We start from the raw sequence: 16,601 nt of genomic DNA, 5'->3' as shown, positions 1-16,601 counted from the left end.
GCTGAGGATTTAGCTCTGTGGCAGAACCTTCTATCTGGCAAATACTGAATCATGAGTTCGATTCCTAGTACCAAAAAAAGAAAAAATAAAATGAGTGAAAGAGCTTTTGCATAGCAAAAGAAAGCACCAACAGAGTGAAGACACAATCCACACAATGGGAAATATTTTTACCAGTTATTATTCAGACAAAAGACTAACAAAATATATGATAGAATATATATATAACAATATATAAAGAATTTTAAAAAATCAAAAACCCTGTGATTTAAAGACCCCATCAAAAAATGGGCATCTGAGACTAACAGGTACTTTTTCAGATGAAAAAGTAGAAAGGGCAAAAAAATATGTAAAAATGTTTAAGATCAGTGGTCATTTGAGAAATGCAAATTAAAACAGACTGAGATTCTGTCTCACGCTAGAAAGAATGACTGTTATCAAGAAATCAACCAACAACAAGGCTGCTGGGTCTGTGGGGAAAAAGGAACCCTTCTCCACTGTTGGTCGGAGTGCAGACTGGTGCAACCACTGGAAATCAGTGTGGCGATTCCTCAAAAAACTGAAAGTAGAGGTTTCATTCGACCCAGTTATTCTCCTTCTTGGTATCTTCCTGGAAGAATTAAAACATCAGACCACAGCGATATATGCACAGCATGTTTATAGTGACACAGTTTATAATAGCTGAATCTTGGAAACAACTCAAATGCCTGTCAACCAATAAATGGATAAAGATGTGGATTTTTTTTAATACAGTGGAGTACTTCTCTGCCATAAAGAAGAATAAGCTTGAGACATCTCTAGCTAAATGGATGCACCTTGAGATCATATTCTTCAGTGAAATCAGACATACATGTTCAAATACTGTATTGTTTCTCTGATGTGAGAAACCAAAAGTGAAAATATGGATCAAAATGTATAGTAGCCAGGTGTGGTGATGCATGCCTGAAATCCCAGCACTGAGGCAAGATGATTGTTGCATGTTTGGGACCAATCTGGGCTACAGAGTGAGTTCAAGGGCAGCCTGAACTGCATAGTGTGATCCTGCTTCAAAAAGATGAAAGAAAGAAACACCTAAATAACTGTGTACTTCTGTTTCTCTCATACCTACCTTTGAGCTGTTGGTTTTAATATTCTCTCATCACTGTTTTTAATGAATTTGATTATAAATTTATGTACATGTCTTTCTGTTTTGTGTACTTGGGATTTGCTAACATCTTGGATCTACACGGGTTCATAATTTAATTGACTATGGGAAATTGTTTACTATTTTAAGTACTTTTTTCCCTCTCTTGTCCCTTTTCCTTTGTGGATGGCATTGACACATAATGTTGCACAACCCACTGATTTTTTTTTTTTTTTTGTCATCTTTTTGAGACAGGGTCTTGCTGTGCAGTTTAGGCTGGCCTTGGGCTCACTTTGTAGCCCAGGCTGGTCTTGAACCTTGAACTTGAAACAATCCTCTTGCCTTAGCTTCCTGAGTGCTGTGCCACCATACCTGGCTTTTTTTTTTTTTCTTCCTGTTGCAGGGATTGAACTCACAACCTTGCACTTGCCAGGCAGACGCTTATGCCACTGAACTAAATACCTGGTCCCCCTTTTTTTTTTAATCCAGGTTTTCACTGTGTAGCTCAGACTGGCTTGGGTTCACTGTGTAGCCCAGGCTGGCCTCGAGTTTACCGTGTAGCCCAGGCTAGCCTTAAACTCTTCATGGTGATCCTTTTGTTTCAGGGCCCCCACCCAGTTCAGGAATTATAGGTGTACTCCATCGTGCCCAGCTAATATGTTGTTAATATTTGTCTTTTTTTCTATCTTGTTTTGAACAGTGGCTTATCTTCATGTTCACAGATTTTTAAAAAAATACCTGATTTGGGCCAGATGTGGTATCACACACTTGTAATCCCAGCGCTCAGGAGGCTAGGCAGGAGGATTGCTGAGAGTTCAAGGCTAGCTTGGGCTACAAAGTAAGTTCTAGGCAAGCTTGATCTGCACAGTGAAACCTTGTCTCAAAAAGACAAGAAAAAAGTTTGCTTACTTTGTCCGTTTCTATAACGTATATTAATTTAAAATTACATGATGTTTCTTTTGTAGAGGATTAAAATTAATGATTATTGGTAGCCATGCTTAATAATTTGAAAGTATTGTGTATGATCTTTCTGTGTACAGTTTACCGTATAAAATTATTTTCCTAAATTTACAGTTGATTCCTTTTTAAATTTTTTTAAATTTTAAAGATAGTAAAATCCAACCAAACATGACAGAACAAAGCCAGTCAAAACAATGCAGCAAAATTGTACAGAACTTCAAAGCAGAATACTAGGAAAACAACAACAACTACCATAGTATATCTTGTTGTCTTCACAGTAGTTGTCCATTTCATCAGGTATAGCAGTAACAAAACATCATAAAGCAAATCAAAACAGAATACTGAATAAAGCAAAAAAAAATCAGAAAAAAGCAAAATAGTGAAAACAATATTTGATTTCAAAGACAGGATATAAGAAAATCCCCTGTATTTGCTATATTGCATACTGTCATCCTCCCAAGAGATGCTCAGACCATTGGCCCAAGGCAGGCCTGCAAAATCAACCAAGCAATACAAGCATTTAGTTGCTTTATATACCTGAATTGCTATCAATTTAGCCTGTCTCCGGACCACTGGTTGCTTATGGTAAGGTGGGATCAGGGGCAGAGGGGACACACACAACATGGACCGTGTTTGATTCTCAGCCTGCGTGCTGGTAGGCTCATGGGAAGGACTGTCTGGTTTTTCTCTCCCTGGAACCCCTGCGGCTTGTATGGCTTGCCAGAAAGGCTGGCTGGTTGATTTCTTGGTTGGTTTCCTAAGTCCCAGCATGGCCGATTCTCAGGAGACTCTGGCTTTTCTCTCCTAGTTTATTCTTCTTAAATTCACATAGTTTAGAAATACATCTTTCAGTATTTAACAAAGTACTCAGTACGTTTTGATAATTATTGTTATAGTTATTAGATTATTAGAAAGCTAGATTTTTTTCTAATATTAAAACAGATATGAGAACACTGATGCCAATCTTAAACTACTCAATACTGATTTTCTTTTCTAGAATTCAGCATACAACTAAAATGACAACCTCCTGGAGTGATCGGTTACAGAATGCAGCAGATATGCCTGCAAATATGGATAAGCATGCCTTAAAAAAGTATCGGCGAGAAGCCTATCATCGGTAAGTATTTTGACTATTTAACCTTCAGAATAGCTTTTTTTTTTTTTTTTTTTTGGTACTGGGGATCGAAATCACGATCTCATGCTTGCCAGGCAGGCACTTCTGCCACAGAGCTAAATCCCCGTCCCCGAGAATGAAATTCTTAATTGACATTTACCATAAACTGATAATAACTTTTAGCCAGGTTTTTAAAATTGTATCAGAAGTACATAATACATTCAGAAATCTTTTGTTTTTTGACAAGAATTAGAAATTTACAGTTTTAGTGAATATATGGGATAGATAGGAGCCATACTACCTCCTTCTTGGCTTCTCACTCTGGGAATATGCAGTAAGTAGAAATTCTATATATTTGCTGTGCTAAAACAATTCTTAACTCTAGGAAGTGTGAGTCTAAAATTTACAAACACGTACACCTGCAATCCCAGCAGTTGGGAGGCTGAGGCAGAAGGGTTGCTTTTGAGTTAGCCTGAACTGCATAGTGAAACCCTGTCAAAAGGACAAAAAATATTTTAAAATTAAAAGAATAAAACAACTTACAACTGCTCATTTTTTTCTTTTTGGGACAGGGTCTCACTATGCAGTTCAGGGTCACCTTCAGCTCACTTTGTAGCCCATACTGGTCTCAAATTTACAGTGATTCTCCTGTCTCAGCCTCCCAAGTGCTAGGATTATAGGTGTACACCACCACACCTGGCTGCAATTGCTTAATTCTTTCTAGGGTAGTGAAAAAAAGAAATTAATATTATTTAAAAATGCTTACTGGAAATGGTTAAACTGATTTGTACAGGTAAGGTTTCATAAGCAGACACAAAAATAATAATTCTGATTCGACTTCCTTCTGTGTAGAAAAGTTAAATCAGAATCAGGTAGCATTTTATTGTCTCTGTTAATATTTTGAAGAAAGTAGTTGGGTATTGAGCAAAAGTTGCTTTACAAGCAGTTTCATTTTTATTTTTTAAATTATTTATTAATTAATTAATATCGGGATTGAACTCAGGACCTTATGCTTGTCCGGCAGGCACTTACGCTGCTGAGCTGATTAAATTCCCAGCCCAAATGGTTGGAGCAGTACTAACCTTATGGTATGTTAGTGTAGCATTTCTGGCTACTAGGTTGTTACTCTTTAAATCCTGTAAAGGTGGAAACATTTCTGGTTCCTATGAAAACTCCAAATTGCTCAGTGAGGTGTTGGTGATTATCTTCTTTGTGTGAGACATGTTGGTGTGTATCATGGGAATTAAAGTATAAAACACAGTTTTTGTGAACCTGTGTAAATAAAACCAAAATATATATGTTATATAGAAAGATTCTCTATTTCTAACTATTTGCTCACTTTTGTATTATAAAGTATACATTTGGTTAGGATGTAACATTTTTAGCATTAAAAACAAAAACTTGAATTATCTAATCGAGTGACATCACCTAGCAAGCATTAGGTTTTTAGAAAACATCATTTAGTAAAATCTTAACTGTATTTAATATGTCATACCTTGAACGTATTTGTAACTTAATTGGAATATTTCCCGGAAGACTTTAGACAAGCCCTGTACTGCACATTCTTCATTGAACTGTGTATTTGTTCAATTTGAGCCAATAGAAATGATAGAAAAAGTGTCAAGGGTTAAAATTTTTAGGTCATTGCAAAATTATTTTAAATATAAAAACTTGGATTATTGTACCTATGCAAACGTTTACACTCATCTTTTTTTTTTTACATTTGCTTTCTTAGAAGTCTTATTTATGTATTCAGAACAAGGTCTCATTGTGTAGTTCAGGCTGGCCTGGAACTTGCAGCCATTCTGCCTCAATGAGCATCCCAAGTGCCAGGATTACAGGCATGTGCCACCATGTCCAGCTAAAAGCTGTATATTTTAAATTGACAAAAATGTTTATATGCTTATAATTTTAAACTTGCTTAAAAATAGCTATACTTTAGACTGGCTAAATGAAGCTAACTAACAGGCACACATATCATTTTTGTGATAACACTTAAGATCTGCTTTAGTAATTAAGAGATATCTAAGTGTAGTCACCACATTTACAGTAGATCTGCTGAATTTGTTTCTTCTAACAGTACTCCTCATACACACCCCTTCATGGGGGTGGGGATTAACTCAGGGCCTCACATTCCTATCCCCTCCCCTCCCTCTCTGTTTTCTTTTGAGACAGGGTTTGACTGAGTTACTAGGTTGCCCAGGATGGGCTTGAACTTGCTGATCCTCCTGCCTCAGTCTTCCAGGGTGCTGGGATTACAGGTGTGTGCCACGACACCTGACTGCTGTTTGCTTACATAATTTTAATAGAAACCATTTAGAAGACATTTATTGTAGTTTTCTAGTTAACCCATTTGAGTTGGTGATTTTTCATTGTTTAAATTATTCAGGGTATGATGATCATTATCAGAAAATATATATTGTATGTAATGGTTTAGAATTTTAGAAGAATTTAAATATTCTTGGTTAAGTAAATATACAACTAATTTCTAGGTTTTTTTCTTTTTTCTGTTTAACTTTATTTTGTTAGTATATATTTGTGATACATAATGAATGCATTCATTGTGGAAGTTAATGCATATACATATTGCATTTGGATCTTTTTACTTTCCCTTCCCCTTTCCTCCTTTTCCTCTCCCTCCACCCATATGTCTCCTTTCTTTTTTTTTTTTTTTTTTTTTGTCTTTCTCCTTTTTATTGGTGCCGGGTATCAAACTCGTGACTGCCTGCTTGCAAGGCAGGCGCTGATGCTGCTGAGCTAATATGTCTCTTTTCTAATCTGCAAAAGGCCTACCTGCCTGTTCTGTATCATCATTTATTTTGTTTTATGAATGATTTATACTTTGTGTTTTTCACATAAGACTTTTAGTGTATTAATTTATTTTTGAATTAAATGTGATTCTTATATGCAGCATATCATTGGATCTTGCTTCCTGATCCATTCTTCTAGTTTATATCTTTTGATTGGTGAATCAAGACCATTTACATTGATAGTTATGACTGATATGTTTTGACTTATCCTTGTCATGTTACTTTCCTGTTCTCCCCTCTAATTACTTGCCTTGCCTGGTAGATTCATTCTTTTGGGCTTCATGGAATTACAGTCCTGGTTATCTTTTTCTAGTCCATCAGATCATTTTGGAGTGCAGGTTTGGTGGTCATGAATTTCTACAGGTGTTCTTTGTTATGGAAGTATCTTATTTCTTCATCAATTTTGAAAGATAGTTTTTCAGGGTGCATTAGTCTGGGTTGGAGGTTATTTTCTTTAAGGGCTTAAAATACTTCACTCTAAACTGTTCATATGGGTTTGTGTTGAGAAGTCTATTGTGATTCTGATGATATTTCCTTTACAGGTAATTTGTTTCTTTTCTCTGATAGCTTTTAATATTCTATTCTTGTGTTGAATTTCTAGAATCTTGACTGTTACATGCCATGGTGTAGACTTTATTTATTTATTTTTTTGAATCATGACTAAGTGGAGTTCTGTATGCCACACTTACCTGTACGTCAAACTCTTTCACTTCTTGGAAATTTTTCTGCCATTGCTTATATGAATAGGTTTTGTTATGTTGTGTGCACTGTTTCCTGCTTTCTCATTGACTCAGCTCAATTGTATATTATTCTTTGCTTTTGTCTAGCAGCCATTGGATTAATCTTTTGTGGTCTCTTGCTTTTTTTTTAAGGCATCTTTCTTTTCATGATTGCTGACTGGAATCCTGTCCTCTATACCTGATATTCTGTCCTCACATTGGTTCATTCTGCTATGTATACTTTCAATGGAATTTTTATCTGTTTGAATAATCTGTACCATTGAAATGTACCATTTCTTTCCTAGGTTGGACATTCATGGTTTCCATCATTTACCTAAGCTCTTTTATTTTTTAAAAATACGTATCTGCTCTAGAGTCACTGAATGTGTCTTTTTATTATGGTCACTGTCTCTGTAGTTATCTGAGAATTTGTTTTTTCTTTTCTCTATTTGTCTTTCTTTGTCTGTCTATCTGTTTTGTTACTTTGACAGTCTCGTTGTGTGCTTCAGACTGGCCTTGAAGACACTGTGTGGCTCAGGCTTATCTAGAACTGGGGCAGTACTCATGGCATAGCCTCTGTGGTGCTGGAACTACAGATGGGCACCACCACACCCAGCCTCTGAGAAATTATTCCCGATTTGATTTTTTTCTAGAGCCTTCTCATGTGCTTTGTTACTTAAGCTGTTACCACTTCAGAGAGTCCAGGTGGGTGGCTTTTGAATTGTTCTACTCATTGCCCCCTGGGTTTGCCTTTGGTGAGCTGTAAGTCTGGGTTGTATCTTGTGTAGCCCTTGGAGTGTAAGACTAATTTTGTTATTAAGGCATATAGACGTATATCTGTCAGACCCATGTTTATTCTTTTTTTTTTTTTTTGTACCGGGAATCAAACTCACGACCTTGTGCTTGCCTGGCAGGTGCTTACGCCACTGAGCTAAATCCCCGGAACCATGTTTGTTTATTTTTTTAAATTTTATTTCAAGAGGAAAAAAAAGCAAAACAAAAAAGGGTAGAAATAATAAATAATTTTTAAAAATAGTAAGAAATCACTAGTTGATAAATTACATATTGTCTTCTTAGAAATAGTTGTTCAAGTTGCAAAATTATTTTTTAAATTTTTTTATTTTAAAGAGATTAAGACAAAAGAGGACAGAACAAAGAAGATCAGAACAGAACAATGTAAGCAACACAGCACTTCAACACAAGACAACCCGATATTAACAGTAGCTACCATAATGTCTCTTTCTTTGAAATAGTTGAGCATATCTTCACATACAATAGTATCAAACATAACAAAATAGTATAAAAGCATTCAAGAGAATGAAAGTATTACAGGGCATTCAGAACCAAATAACTGAAGAAGAACAGTGGCTGCTATATTGTCCCATTTTCCATAAAAATTTTGTTTATACTATCACACATAATAAAATCAATAAGATACAACATGATACAACCAATGGAAACAGAAGAACAAAAGCATGGTAAGACTTCAAAGCAAGATGATATTAAGTCAGCAATGGCTATTATAATGTCTTGTTTTCTGTAAAATAGCTGTTAATGCCATCACAGATAACAAAATCAAACAAACCAGAATAAAACCATTCCAAGTAATGAATGAAAACATTATAAGGCTTCAAAGCAACGTAATGGGGAATCATGATAATCATAAAATCTTATGTACTCTTACCATTTCTTACACTAGGAAGACTATATGGTATTTATACATGTGAGTTTGATTTATTTCACTTACGAGTATTGTCTCAAGTTGTGTCCATTTATTTATAAATATCTCAATGTGATCATTCTTTATAGCTGAGTAGTACTCCATTGTATAAAAATACCACATAAGTTACAAAATTAAAGCATACAAAGTGGCCATTCAAACAGTGAGACTGCAAACAGTTCTATTCAAGGATCCAACAAAAACTTAGTAATATGGTTATCAGTCCTACACACGTAAACATACATGCAGTTGTATCCTTTAGAGCACTTTCTTTTCCTCTCTTTTTTGCAATAGCAATTACACATTTTGCATTTTATTACTCTAAAGTTCTTATTACTTTTTACACTAGAGACACAATGTGATATTTATAAATATTCTTATTTATTTCACTTATTGAGGGTAGTCTCACTTGTCTCCATTTACCTATGAAGGCCTCAAAATCATCTTTTTTTATAGCTGAGTAATATTGTTTAAAATATTTCTATTGATAAATTGCAAATTTTAATTGTATGGGTTTTTTTTATTATTACTTTGGTACCGAGGATCAAACTCACAACCTTGTGCTTGATAGGCAGGTGGTGTGCTGCTGAGCTGTATCCCCGGCCCTGAGTTATATTAAACAATGAGTACTTAACAGGGAACTAAAACACAAAAATAAAGCATTGAGATTTTAATATTTATGAATATTTATTAAAAAAGGCATCAAAGTTTTCAACATTGATTGCTTTTTGGTATAGAAAGTCCAAAAAAGAACATCAGAAATGTATTCTCATATGAACTACAATAAAAATATCAATAGCACTCTACATTTACTTCAGTTATCACACCCGCGGCAGCCTGCACACATGACGACAACACATCCCATGCAACGTGTCACTTACACTTACAGCACATGTGTTTTGCTTTTCTGGCCTTTTTGTAGGACATACTTTTTGTGTGTGTGGTATCAGGAATCAAACTCATAACCGCACGCTTACAAGGCAGGCACTTACACTTCAGAGCTAAATCCCAGGCCCTATAGGGTACACTTGACATCTTGGTGGTCTTACTGTTTTGTCAGAAAGTTCTTACTGTGTTATACAGTGTATAGTTAGGCACATAAAATATTAATCAAGTTATTAATATATATTATGCTAAGAATAAACATCAATATTTTCACATCAGCTGTTTACTTACCAAATCTAAAAGATAACATGAAAAATAAAGACCTGTGTGAACTATAGTGTAAACACAAAAGTTTACCTCAGAAATAAGCTTTGCTTCAGCTGTCACACCCATGGCACCTTTCACCTGTGGCAGTTGCATGTTCCATACACAGCTGTTGCTTACACTGACCATTTGTGTTTGGTTTTCTTACATGTTCTTATATGGCACAGTCAACCTCTTTTTTGGTTCCTGTTCCTGTGGTAGGTCTTTGTGATCCTGCGCTCACCAGTGTGCTACAGTTTTTTTGTAGTTCTCCTGGCAGAAACATTTGGTTTTGCCTCTGCTGTAAATGGTCTCTTTTGACCTCCAATCTTAATCCTGTAAGAAAATTTCTCTGTGATACTTTGCACTTGTTATTTCCTTTGTAAACCATCAAACTGTCTATGCCACATGCATTTCTGATTGAGGCAGACACAACCATTGGCCAATGACTTGTGTTACAACTGACATCATAGTTTTTGTAGAACTCATGATCATCTAGTCCACGTTTGGTTTTGTTGCTGAAAGTTTCTATCACAGGCTTCTGTTCTGTGGAGGTTTTCCTGTCAGTATATATTACAGTGATTCATTGGCATCAGCAGTACCAGTTTGCTTTTGTTTGGCATATACAAGGCCAATGTTACATCTTTGTTTTTCTTTTTTGGATACTGAGAACTCAGTACCTCACGTTTGCCAGGCAGGTGCTGTACCACTGAGCTGAGTCCTCAGCCCTTTATTATATCTTTTTGAGATTTAAAGATTGTTTTGAAGAAGGATTTTATTTTTTAAGATGTTCAGGTTTAAAGATCTCAAAATGGGAATTTTCAAACCTGGAGGCATTGTCCAAAAAGAAATTGGCCAGAATTTCAGCGTCTCATTTAGAATTTCTGCTCTGTTTCTGGATAAAATGCCTGTGCTTGTGAACTTGTGCTCTGTTAGCAAATGTAGCATCAATGGGAAACCAATTGTAGCATCAGTTGTCAAGTGTCACATTCTGATTAGTTTGGAAGATGGGAGACACAAGTCTCTTCACAGTATCATTTGGTTTTTTACTGTGTGAATAAGGACCTGATGGCTGAGTTCCAGGACAAATGTTTAAATTGAAAACATAATAAGTTGTCACATCCACAGGGCATATATTTTCGTGCCATATTTTGACCAATCGGTTTTCTGTGAGACTTTCACATTTCTGTGATCACCATGAAAAATCTGTGAAGCACAGCAGATATATGGAATGTTTTCATTTCAGTGAGTGAGGTGTCATAATAAATACCTTTTAGTATGGTGAATACAAAACATTGTACATATATGCCAGGTTTTGTGTATTTCACAGCATCTTGTAGCATCTCCTCTCTTACAGTTTCCACACTGAATGGTAATATGGGCATTTTGTCCAATGTGTTTCAACTCTGTGAAGACCTTCACCACACTTTTGGACCTAGTTCTAACATTGGATAGTTTTATTTGGTTGCATGGCCATTTCTCAACATTTCAGTTAGTCAAGTATGTACTCACATTGCTGTTTACTTCATCTGAACCCTGTTTCACTGTCACAGGAACTTACATGACCAGTGTCAAGGTTGTCATTGTCATCGTCACTATCATCATACACCTACACCACTCTTCTGTTGTGAAAGAATGTATTTCACAGGAATGGATCATCTTTATCATTCATGCCTGAGTAATCTGATGATTTACTTCTACCCTCCTCCAAAACTCGCAGTTCTAGTTTTTCTTGGGCCATTATACTGAACTGGGATACCAGAAAGCATATTTGGTTTTTGGGGTTTGGGTTCTTTTTTTCCCCAAACAAATCCTGGAGTGATGTGGATTTGTTGAGCTCTCTGATGCTTGGGTAAACATACATAAAAACAGATGGAGCATAAAGGTGGATCCCAAGCCTGTTTTGCCACTTAGCACATGTGCACACACCTTGTTGTATCCACATATCAAGTGGATAAACAGATACATTACTTCCTGAATCCCTCAAGGAAAGGTACTGAGACCCACAGCATGCTACTATAACGTTAAAGTACAAATTTATGGTAGAAATGTAAGGGATTTGGTCTCTTGGACCCAAGCTTGTGCCCAAAGGGTACCTTCTCTTTTTCTTTTTCTTTTTTAGTTTAATTGCTAGGTTTATGCTTATAAATTGTTTATGGCAGATAGCTTTATTGCTAGTGCTGAGAACCCTTAGGAAATGAATACTTCTCAGAGATGTCTTCCAGGTGTAGCTGGCTTTTGGGTTTTGAGTCTTTTGCAAGATCCTGCTTCTTCAATTCGTTGGGGATGAGAAGTTGCTGCCTATTTGGTCCAGCCCCTCTCTATAGCATTGTTTATGAACCTTAGGCAATCTCAGTGTTGGCATACTAGAAAGAACAACTGATTAGAACCTGTGTCACTTTGATGAAAGTAGTACAGTCAGCAGTAAGAATAGCATCAAATACAGCCTAGAAAATGACAAATTGTGGTAACTATTAATTTGCCACCTTTAATCATATGAACTATATTTGTGGTTATATAACAAAACCTAAAACAAATCAGAAAATTATATACAATAAATGTGTATTTGTTATTTTTTTGAGACAGGATCTTGTTATGTAGTTCAGGCTGGTTCTGAGTTCACTGTATAGCCTAGGCTGCCCTTGAATTTTTCGAAATCCTCCTCCATTAACCTCCTGAGTTCTGGGAATATAGGTGTGAGCTATCATGTCCTGCCTGTATACAGTAAATATGTTCCCTGTATGGTGATTTTACCATCGGGGAGAAAATTTAAAAAGGATTAGTGGGGAAAAGAGAACTAAAAAAGAGAAAGAGATTAGAAGGCTGGAGGTCTTAGGAAGATTATGTGAATTTTGGGAAATTGGTAGAAAAGATGGGGAAAGAGAAGAAAGAAACAGGAACAAAACAACAACAAAAAACTAGAAATAGTGTGCATACTCAAAAACAATAACAAAAAGAAAACAAAACACAGTAGAAAAAGAAGAAAAAAAAGACACCCACTTCAGTGCGTGTCTCCACTGTCACTGGTGGACAGAATGGGCAGACAAGAGTCTAGATCTGTGTTGATTAATCCCAGCAAGCCCGACCTAGAGTTGTGGTGGTAGTGGGTAATCCCAGTAAGCCCACACCTCTAGTCTACTACGTTCAGGCTGGTTTCCTGCTGTGAGCCTGGAGCCCAATTTGTTCAGCCTGCAGCACTTTGTGTGCCCCCTGCTGACTTGAATGGGTTTCGCATCACACTGACAGCCCAAAACTGCTCTGAGTTCTGAACTCAGGTGATCCCTGTCTAGGATGGCTATCAGCCAGTCACCCTCTCCTGGGGAACGTCTGAACCCCCATAACTCACTAGCCACTGCAGTCCACTGTGTCCACTCTGCTCCACTGATGTGTTTCTCTCTGGAGGCCGCTGGGGTGGGCAGTAGTCACTGTGCATCTGCGGGTCTGAGTCTCCCCCCCCATGCAGTGATTATGGGTGCAAGGAGGAATCACCATTTGCTGCCTCCTACATTGAGGTCTTTCTTGGCTCTCCTTGTAGGCTTGAATTCTTGCTTCAGATCCTTGGTGGGTCTCAGGGACCCACTTCCTTCTCCTCCTCACATTGCTATGTTCCAGCCTCTGGACCCCAAATCTTAGAGATGCTGTTTATCTGCTGTACACTCCTCCCTGGAAGTTCTGGGTTTCTCATATAAGAGAAACAATGCAACATGTAATTATGCCTGATGTATTTTACTTAGTGTCATTGTCTCAGGGTGCATCCATTTCTCCATAAAGAACTCTTTTCATCTTTTCTATGGTAGGGTAGTACTCCATTATGTGTCTATATCCTATTATCTTTACCCATTCATTTGTTGATGTCATTTCCAAGATGTAGGTATTGTGAGTTTCCTTCCTCTAAACATGGGTATGTGTGTGTCACTACGTTACAGGTATGATTTTTTTTTTTTTTTTTTTTTTTTTGTCTTTCTCGTTTTTATCGGTACCAGGGATCGAACTCACGACTGCCTGCTTGCAAGGCAGGCGCTTATGCCGCTGAGCTAAATCCCCAGCCCCTCAGGTATGATATTTTAAGAACATCTTTTGCTGGGTATAGTGGTGTACTCCTGTAATCCCAGCACTTATGAGGGCTGAGCAGGAGGATCACCAAACATTTGAGGCCAGCCTGGGCCACCTAGTGAGTTCAAGGACAGCTTAAACTGCATAGGAAGACCTTGTCTCAAACAACAATGAAGTGAATAGTTTTTAAGTTTCAATATGAAAATGAAATGGTGTGTCATTATTAAGAAACTCACCTTCCAAATATGTAGAGGACTGTTGTTCCGCCTTCATTTCCTTGTTGTAGTTGTTCAGTATTTTGGGCTGAGCATAATTACCAGGCACAGATTGTGTTTTGCTATATAGTCAAGAGATTGAGCTGGTTAGATGTCAGAGTGACCTGAAGGAGTCAAGTTAGAAAATTACTTAAGCGGTTCCTTGCTGAACACCTAGAAGCTAATAGTGATCAGTACAGATCAGAATATATACTTGTGAAATACAAGAATGGAAAAACTAGAGTTCTCACAGACTCTCCACATTGGCTGTGTCCATGATGCGGAAAGCAGGTATTTGTTTTCTTTTTTTAAAGTTTTGATGAGTACAGTACAGCAAAACTTTTATAAAATTAGTTTATGAATTCAGTGGTTTTAAAATTAGTTTATGAATTTAGTGGTTTTTTAATATGGAATTGAAAATTCATAAGTAAATAGGATTGTAAACTTTTTGTTAGCCAATCTTTTACCTTTTTTCTCCCCCACCCCCTTTTTTTTTCTTTTTCTTTTTTTTGGTAACAGGTATCAAACTCACAACCTCATGATTGCCAGACAGGAGCTTGTGCCATTGAGTGCTCTCTCCAGCCCTTTTACCTTATTTTAAAAGATAAGGATAATAAGTTCTTTTTTTTTTTGCTTTTTCGTTTTTATCGGTAACAGGGATCGGATCGAACTCACGACTGCCTGCTTTCAAGGCAGGCGCTTATGCTGCTGAGCTAAATCCCCAGCCCCAAGATAATGAGTTCTCTTCCCTATACAACAAAACAAAACAGATAATAGAATTTGTCAATAAGGTTTTTAAAAAGGATTTGTATATTTATCTGAAAGGACTTGAGATTATATTTTTTTATTGACATTTGAGTCTCCAAAGTCATACCAGTCATAATGGTTTCTTCTCAAATTTGCTAGATATATTTCAGGAATAAAAATGAATTTTGTTTACAGTTATAAAACAATTTTGTATTATGTATAGTTTGACACACTAGATTTAGATATATTTTGGATGAGTTTTTAAACATTAAATCAGTAGCAAATATGTTTATTATTTCTTTGTGTTGGGAGCCTTTGAACTCTTTTAGTTCTTTATGAAATGTATAATCATAAATTGTTGTGAGTCTTCTCTGTTAGAGAATACTAAAACCATACCTCTTTTTTTTGTTTGTTTGTTTTGTTATTGGGAATTGAACTCAGGAAGAGTGATACCTCTTAGGTAATTTATATTTTGGTACCAGTGTCCTACCTTCCACTTCCCCTGTGCCTTCTAGCTTCAGTGACTACCATTATTTTCCCACTTTGTTCTTGTCTTCCTCCTTGTCCTTTTTCTCCTGTTCTTCCCACTCTTCTTCCTCATCGTTTTTTGGTAGTGGGAATCGAACTCAGGACCTTGCGCTTGCCAGGCAGGTACTGTGCTGCTGAGTTTTATTCCCAGTCCCCTCCTTTTCCTCTTTTCATTTTTTGAGGCTGGAGATTGAACACCTGATCTCATGTTTACCAGGCAAAGAGCTCTACCACTCAACTACACTTATTTCCCAGCTCTTATTATTTTGTCTTGAGATAGTGTCTCCCCAGGTTTTTCATGCTGGGCTTGAATTTGGCCCAACCCAGCCTCCTGAGTAGTTGGAATGATTACATATGTGTAGCACCATTCCTGAGTTGTACTGTACCCTCTTCTATGAGATTAACATATTTTAAAGCTTTCAAATGAGTGAGAACATTAATATTTGTCTTTACCTAACTCTTCAACTTTCTAATTGTACTATTAAGCTAAATAAACTGTTATTTTGGTATGGAATCAAACTCAAATGGATAAATTGCTAACATTTTAATAACTGTTTTGTAAGTTTAAAATCCCATGGGAAAAAATAGTTGTTCTTGAATGCTAAAGTGCTATGTTCTCTTAATACATAGGGGAGATATGTCTTGTTAGAATAAGAAGAATGAGGTAAAGCATCAAAATCTGTTAATTTTTTGTAAGTATATCATTTTAATGCTTTGATTAGTGTTCCGTATTCCTGAGGAATGACAAGGATTCAAAGACTGGTAGGGTGTTATATTTATTTATGTTGTATTTATTTATTTTGAGACAGGGTCTTGTTCTGCAGTTCAGGCTGGCCTTGAACTCACTTTGTATCCCAGGCTTTCCTTGAACTTGAAGTAGTCCTCCTGCCTCAGCCTCTCTAGTGCTGGGATTACAGGCTTGTGCCACCATACCCCATTAAGGTGATATTTTAGCTTGTTTCCCCTATTCTATCATTGTGATCCTGTTTAGCAATAAAAAGAAGTGAACATTGCTACATATAATGATTTTGATATGCCTCAAAAAAAATTATGTTGAGTTAAAGCTAGCCTGAAAAGCTTATATGGTGTATGATTCTTTTTTTTTTTTTTCTTTCTTTTTTTCTAAGACAGGGTCTGACTATGTAGTTAAAGCTGGCCTTGAGCTCACTTTGTAGCCCAGGCAGTTCTGGAGCTTGTAGCAGTCCTCCTACCCTCAGCTTCTTGAGTGCTGAAATTGCAGGCCTGCACCACCATGTTCAGTTTGTTGCTTGTGTTTCTAAAGGAACATTTTAAAAATTAGAATTCACAATGACTTATGACCATGCTTTCTTTTGAGAGTTTAATAGCTTTAGATTTTGCATGTAATTGTTTGTTTGTTTTTTGGTACT

General features: G+C 36.6%; 1 protein-coding gene across 5 annotated transcripts in view; it reads left to right on the top strand.

Moving 5' to 3' along the window:
* Positions 1–16,601, top strand: part of Nt5c2 (5'-nucleotidase, cytosolic II) — a 173,404-nt gene that overhangs the window by 81,935 nt on the left and 74,868 nt on the right. For all 5 annotated transcript variants that reach the window (XM_003474962.5, XM_005005982.3, XM_063244628.1 and 2 more), the window contains one exon: positions 3,078–3,197. In XM_003474962.5, the coding sequence (XP_003475010.2) occupies positions 3,078–3,197 (120 nt within the window). Of the gene's footprint in view, positions 1–3,077; positions 3,198–16,601 lie in introns of those variants that run through there.

Source organism: Cavia porcellus, unplaced genomic scaffold, assembly GCF_034190915.1.
Source record: "Cavia porcellus strain 051 isolate PalLab524CR breed Dunkin Hartley unplaced genomic scaffold, mCavPor4.1 scaffold_2, whole genome shotgun sequence".
Lineage (NCBI taxonomy): Eukaryota > Metazoa > Chordata > Mammalia > Rodentia > Caviidae > Cavia > Cavia porcellus.
This window is presented reverse-complemented; position numbering and strand designations above follow the sequence as displayed.